Here is a 7,426-nt window from a genome sequence, read left to right as displayed (position 1 = left end):
TCAAACCAGCTACACTATAAATAGGAACTCTGAGAGATGTCTATCAGAGGCACCAGGAAAGGTATCAGGGAGAGCCCTCAGAGCATGATCCCAACACAGATTTACATATTTTGTGTGTCCTTGTTGACTGAGGGGTGTTACACCACCACACCTTTATTGCTTAGTGTGTAAACACTGAAGTCTGTAATCATATTCTCATTTCCCCCGGACATCTATTTTTCACTTAACTAGTGCAGTTAATTGTTTTCACATAAATACGGGGGGCGGTTGTGATTTTGCTTCTCTTTGGTTTTATTTTTAAAACTCAATGTATTACATTAATTACTGCTACAAGAAAAAATATTACTCATATTTGCAGACCAATTATTATAACATCTAGCTCGGAAAAAATAATGAAAATACTGACTTGCATGTCACTACAGAAGAAATTAAAAGACAGTAAAATCATTACTGAAAATCAGTGACTTAATGGAAATCAAATACTTAGCAAAATAAAACCAGCTTCATTTTCTGCTGAGAGCAAAAGTTTTGATACAAGTAAGTAACAAAATATGATATATCCAGCTTCTTCAAACTGTCCAGATGAAACCCACAAATACTTGGACCTTTGAAAAAGTAGCACTTCAAGGCAGAAATAAGACAAAGCATCCTGAGGAATGAATTTCGGCAAAAAAAAATTCCATAGTATATTTCCAACATACATTTTTTGAAGTGAGAAATCTTCAGGCTTGATATTTCATTGAGCCCTTACTGACACTAGGCCTTACAGCATTTGGTATCTTCCATACAATATAAAAACATATATAAAATGAATGTGAATAGCACTAAGAATGATTCAAACAGATTTTGTCATATAAAATAATGTAACCTTTTGTCAAGTTGATCTCAATTATGTTTTAGTTTCAAAAGTATATTTTATATACTGTATATACTGCATATTTTATACAGCCAAACACAAAGTTATAATCTCTATGGACAAGGAATGAACCCACTCCCACCTTGCATGGGACTGCATCCTGGATAGCAGTAGCTGGATTAAGAATATTGCCCATTCATCAGAAGAGGGCTTCAAATCTGACACCCTTAATTCTCAATTCTTGAACTGAGTAATTACACAGGCATGAGAAGCTCACTGAGCAAGTTAGTTCACTCTATGGAATGTCCATAAGCCTATCTAGTCCAGCAGAGGTATTAAAGAGTGTTTACTTTTCACTCTGCCGCCTGAATATCCCAAACTTTCTATATTAAAGTAGTAACAATCAGTAGACACAGCCTAAATTAAAGAAATCTAGAAGTAGTTGTTATTAGTATTACAACACTTGCTTGTACAAAACACTGCAGCAAAGCTGCTTCTCCTCAAAAAAACCTCTTGCAAACTGCTTCTCTTACAATGGGATACCCAGAAAATAGGAATATGAAGGGTGTCACTGGGAATCATGTTTTACATCTCACACTCCCTAGCTGGCCTACTGAGTCTCCCTCTGCCTGGCGAGGCAGAGGTGCTCCTCCAAGGAGCAATTTGGCGCAGCAGCCTGGGTCAGCCACATGAATCACCTTTTCAAGCACCACCCTTTCTCCACAGGGAGCCTTACACGAATTAGCCAACAAACTCCATCAACCAAGGGAGTGCCGGGAGCTGGGCAATGTAATGCTCACTGGGATCAGACTGAGAATCTGGGAACCAAATCACAAGCAGCTACTTGAGCCTAAGGAGTAACTCTGCAAACAAATTGCACTCACTTAGGGACTGGCACCAGCGAGCACATTATATTTAATTGTCAGGACACACCTTCTAACCATAAATAACCCATAACTATCTCCCACACCTATGTCACAACTGATATAAGCAATCCCAGAACACCAGGAATGAGCTTCCAAACAAAGTCTATTACAGGGCATATTGCGACAATATAAAACAGATGTCAAGGTAATAAGTGTTTGTAATTTTTCCAGAATTACATTTTTCTAATTTCTCTAAATTGATGCTAACACACTTCAGTTTTACTTCCCCACAAAATATAAACTACTCTGAAGGACATAGAACACAGAGTAGGGAGCAATAACGCTTCCTAGAAACAGACATGATCCAGTGTGGTAACTCTCAGCATTCTGTGCAAGTTCCTCATGACATCCCACAATCTAATTCCCAAGACTGTCACTACATTATATCAGTATCTCATTGATTCAATTCTTGTTCCAAGACATCCAGTGCTCTGTCACTCAGGACTCCCCATGTGAGCAGCGGGGATTCACACAGCAGTTGCAGGACAAACAAGGACAACGCTCAAAAACATTATCAGACAACACTGAGACTGGTTCATATTTATTTCAGCTGTTATTGACTAAAATCCATCAACTTTCCCGAAGCAAAAGCTCTTGCATGTTATTTTTAAACCATTCTTTTAATTAGGGATCTTGACAATGAAAGCAAAGCAAGGTCATTGTTCATGTCTCATGGCCTGATCACATTGCTGCAGGTTTAGCAAGGAGGATGGATACTACTAATAGTTTCACAAAGAACTGACTAGCTAAGCTGATAGACAGGGCACTTGAATGCATCCCATGGAATAGTATTAAATTTAAACTTCATTTAAAATCTGAAGAGACTAAAATGCAATTCAAAAGAGATACTTAGTGAGAAACTGGAATTCAATTTATTAGAAATTGATACATCAAGAATATTCTTCAGCTCAGTTGCTTTGGGAAAAATGTCCTCCCACATAAAAAAAGTATAATTTGAAACAAATTGGTTCTGACAGTTTCCTGCCTTCTCCTGAAATCATGCTGTCATCTGACCCCCTGACGAATTGCACTTAACATATGGTAGGCTCACGTCACACTGTTCTACAGTTTAGCAGCACAGCACTTGTAATCATCTATAAAATAAGCACAAGAGTAAATATTAGCCTGAGACCTGGCAGAGGAGCCAGTGAGGAGGGTTCAGGCTTCCAGGGAGACAGTGCAAGGAATCTCCTGCTCTCACGTCACAGGTTAGTCACAGTTAAACACCAGAGTGCGGATGGTACACACACTCCACCTACTGCCCAGAGAGGCTGCTGTGCTCCCCAGCACAGAGTGCCTGACAGACACCTCTGCCCACAAGGCACTTTTCACAAAATTGGGCAAAACTGCACTGAACTTCACTGCCCAAATGTGGGGCCTGTGCTACTAAACACAAATAAGCCCATTTTTTGACTAATGATGCAAGGGAAAGGAGCTTAAACAGTGTGAAGGCCACAGCTGGCACATCTTGGACTGGAAGGGAACAAACATGGCCTCAGGCTACTTTTCATATTTTCTTGATCTTATCCCACCTACTATTTTGAGACTCCAGACTGCTGTTAAGTTGATCATGATGTCCACAGTGCCCGCAAATGGCTTAGGAAGTAATGGAGCTTTGGGCATGTCCTCCATTTGCTTGTTCCACATGACATGACTCTGAGACAAGGAAAGTCCCCAGGGGCAAACCTGCTGGCTTTGAGGCAGGTTGCTATCGTGGAAGATCACACAATGCAATTTTATATCCACTTTTAATAAACACATGACCCACACCAAAATCAAGCTGTCCTGCAGTGCACTGTAGCTCTCCCAGGTAATCTGTAAACAGCTCAAGGCACTAACCACGACTCTGCTGCACAACCTGGTGCTCCGAGTGAGCATTTAAAGGAAAAGACTGAAGCATCAAACACAGGTGTATGAAAAACTCCTTTCTTCTGGATAAGTGCAGCACATGACACACAGACTTTCATCTCCTCCTCTGTCACTGTTTCTTCCACCTTCTAGACTCTTCTCTACTGTCTTGTTGCAAGCTTCGGAAAACCACCACTGGAAAGGATGGCACATGCAATTGCAATTTTGTTTTTGGCTTTAGGCACCCGACTTGCAAATGCTAAATGCAGAAAGACTTTTTTAGGATGTTAAAATAAACGGCCACTAATGAACTTTGATCAACATGTTTAAAAAACTCCTTTGCATGGTGTGCAAACAACAGGGTTTTGCTCAAATTTATGGTAATCTCAGTCATGCTTCTGTGAGTTATTAAGGAACTGCAATAGAAGCTGACTCATTAACTCAAGTATCAGCCCACTCACAGCCATGCAAGAAATCCCAGGGCCAAAAGAAACTCAATTAGAGGGACAATTTCCATCTGCAGTAGTAAGATGAGTGCTCACCAAAGTATTCTCAGAACTCTGCTAGTACGTGAATTGCCCTTAAATTTCTAAGAGAATATTTTGCTTTAGATGATCTGTTGTTGAAACTGACAGGTAGAACTATTTGATTTTTGCCTTTACTGCTTGTGAAATAGCTCCTGGTCAGCTCCTGGAAATTTCTAAATTGTAATCCACACTCTGATCCTTGCTTTTAAATAAGACATTTTATTTTCAGATATAAGATCCTTCCTGTAAATCAATAAAATGGTGATGACAGTCATTCCCCTGCCATGTAAGGCTTCAGCTCTGATAAAAAGGCACTTCTCTCCTTAAAACTTGTTTTGTAAATAGAAAGCATTATAAAAGAGTTAAAAGTTAACTTGTTTTCATGGCTTTTCTAGTGCTTGCATCAGATATTTACCTCACGTAGCATTTATGAAAAATGTGACTAGTGGTTTAGGTTAAAGGGATCATGCTCCACATCATGTTCTCTTAACCCAGGAGCCCAGCTTTGAGGGAATCTCATGTTCTGCTTGTAGAGAGACAAGGGCAAGTACAAGGTATCAAGGCCAAGATACTCCCACTAATTTAGTATTCTTTTGAAACAATGAAACCACAAAGCAGTAGCACAGCTCTTTCTCATCACGATGTGAGTTTTCTGGTGCTCCATTACTAAACTTCTTTTCTTAAATATCTTGCTCAAACAATATAGGTCAAACTGGTTACTGTACAGGCAAAAAAGAACTTACTCACTTAGATAGGACAATGTAGGTGCCACACTCAAATTTCCAGTTGCTATTAAAGCAGAAATTAAATATATTTTTTTCCCCTGTCATGCAAGAACCTGTCAGGAACATTCAGACCCCATAATCATAGTAACTACCAAATAAACTATATCATATTCTAAAGGCTAGGAATACACTTTTGGCTACAGATTTCTGAGCACAAGCCTACATCAAAAGACCAGTAACTAAAAACCTAAATAAACTGACATTCCTGTATTAGCCACTGCCTTTACCACATTTCACAACTGTTTCATTACTGAACAACGGTATGACAACATTTGAATTGCAATAGTTCACACAAAAATATAAAGCAAAACTGAGATGCAGGAAAGCATCAGTTCCACAGTGCATATGTGTGATATCAGAGGGTTACAGCTAATGTGAGGGAGAGGAGAGAAACTCCCAACCCTGTTTTTAATTTAAGAGTGAGGGGAACATACCAATAATATTGAGTTCACGTTTACCTTATTCCCAGAAAATCCAACAAACTCCAGTAATCTCAGAATCCGTGCAGGAAACATGGACAATGTCTACAGAGAAAAATTCAAGAGTTACACAGTAACAGATTTTCTGCCTTTTCTGCTACCCATTGCCTCCTGCAATTTTTCCAAACACACGAAATATTTAATAAAATTACTAAAAACATCTCTATATGAAAATTTTCAGGGTAAATGTATATACCTGCTATATTTTACCCATGATTTAAACAGAAATATCTGTTTAATATAGGCACCCTTTATCTCCAGGATGCCCTACACAGAAATACATTTACACAGCACCTGCTCAGTAACTCCAGTACTTCTTGGACATTTCAGAAATTCTGGGCTCATACCACACAGTCCATATTTGTTCTTTGTGCAGTACATCTAATATTTGGGCATGTGCCAGACTTATGCAAAGCAATGCAAGCAAGAGGAAGCTCCAGGCACTTTCTGTAGTCCATCCCCTGAACAACCACATCACCCCTCACCATGTCTGGGTCAGTGCCTCACCGGGAACCATCCTGCACCATTTGGTCACCTGCTTTTTCGCCAGAACACAAGCAACAACAGCCAACAGTGGCTGGAGCAGCACTCCAAGCTTCATTCATGTGCCCCACCCCTCCAAATGCCCTGCTAACTGCCTAGATCCTGCTAGTTCTCCAAGTGTTGGGTAAACAGTAAGTGGAACTTGACAGGCACAGGCAACTGGTGCTCCTGTGCAAGGCTTCTCCTGGCCTCCATCCCACATTGTGGGCAGCAATCTCTTTATTTCTAAAGTGTGTCATTATCTGATGTTCTCAGACCAGACACTGGGACCCTGCACTGTCAGAGCACACACCTAATTTTAACCACACAATCAGTATGATGACAGCAGAACTTCTCGGGAATTCAAGATAGGCTCATTCTCAGGAGGCAGCAGGATTTCAGCTCAGGACAAGAACTGCTGGTACATACCAGGTTAAATGCTCCGACTCCAAGTTTTACACCTCCCTCAAAATGAAGATGGTTCTCTCCTTTGACATAATGTGGGGACTGTATGAGACTGTCCAACTCCCTGGAAATGCACAAGATTCTGTTACAGTGTCAATAAATAACATGATTAATTACACTTCAGTAAGAAAGTAACCCAATTATCTTCAACTATGGAGTAGTTTATTAAAAGGTCAATTTATCTTCTCACCCAAGTGAACAACATCTAAAACATTTTGTTGGATTTATCAACAAATCATTTCTGTCACATTACTATCAATTATAAAACATGGAATCCTGGAGAGGAAATCCTGTCAAGCAGATATAGTTGATATTAAACCAAATTTTGCCCTGAAAATGTTCCAAGGATGGCTGTTGGGAGCATCACCAAACTTCGCTACTACAAAAAGAGATGATGGGGCAGTGCATGAGATTTAAATTTTAATTAGCAAATTTGACTTGAGTTTCACTAATCCCTGGATTATGTGCATGTTCAAAAGAATATTTTGTTTTATATAGGAAAAGACAATTTTAATACATATTTTAAAATAGGCAGATGTATCAGAAGTTACTTTCACTCATTTTTCTAACTTTTATAGGTCTCAGCTTTGTAGCGTCCCTTTATTTCCCATGTAATCCAGCTCAGTTTGAAATCAATTTGCCCCCAAGCTTTCTATAGCTATCTGGTTTTTATACTACTATTGTAGTTTATTTTGTTAATTATTAGGAGAGGAAAAACACTGTTCTAATGAAAGCATGTATTTGTGTTCAGGCTGTCATATTTTCATTGATGGTTGTTGCCAACCAGCTCAGCACTATTCCCTGTAAGTGCAGTCTTTACAATGGACTTGCATTTAGAATCACCTTCAACACACACAAACATGGACACTGTCATCTCTCTCCCTTCCAGTGGGCTCCTGGAGAGCCTACACTTGATGTTGTTTTGTGTCTGCTGGACACAAGGTATTTTGTGCCCACTCTGAATCAAAATATAAAATTCTAAAATAAATAAAATATGATGCATGTTTAGCCCTCACTT

General features: G+C 39.4%; 1 protein-coding gene across 3 annotated transcripts in view; it reads right to left on the bottom strand.

The window, feature by feature from the left end:
• TTC39A (tetratricopeptide repeat domain 39A) overlaps positions 1-7,426 on the bottom strand; it is a 36,656-nt gene that overhangs the window by 15,834 nt on the left and 13,396 nt on the right. For all 3 annotated transcript variants that reach the window (XM_017743547.1, XM_017743546.1, XM_008640748.2), the window contains exons 7-8: positions 6,373-6,472; positions 5,401-5,466 (exon numbers count right to left, since the gene is read on the bottom strand). In XM_017743547.1, the coding sequence (XP_017599036.1) occupies positions 5,401-5,466; positions 6,373-6,472 (166 nt within the window). The remainder of the gene's footprint in view (positions 1-5,400; positions 5,467-6,372; positions 6,473-7,426) is intronic.

Source organism: Corvus brachyrhynchos, unplaced genomic scaffold (assembly GCF_000691975.1).
Source record: "Corvus brachyrhynchos isolate BGI_N302 unplaced genomic scaffold, ASM69197v1 scaffold48, whole genome shotgun sequence".
NCBI lineage: Eukaryota > Metazoa > Chordata > Aves > Passeriformes > Corvidae > Corvus > Corvus brachyrhynchos.
This window is presented reverse-complemented; position numbering and strand designations above follow the sequence as displayed.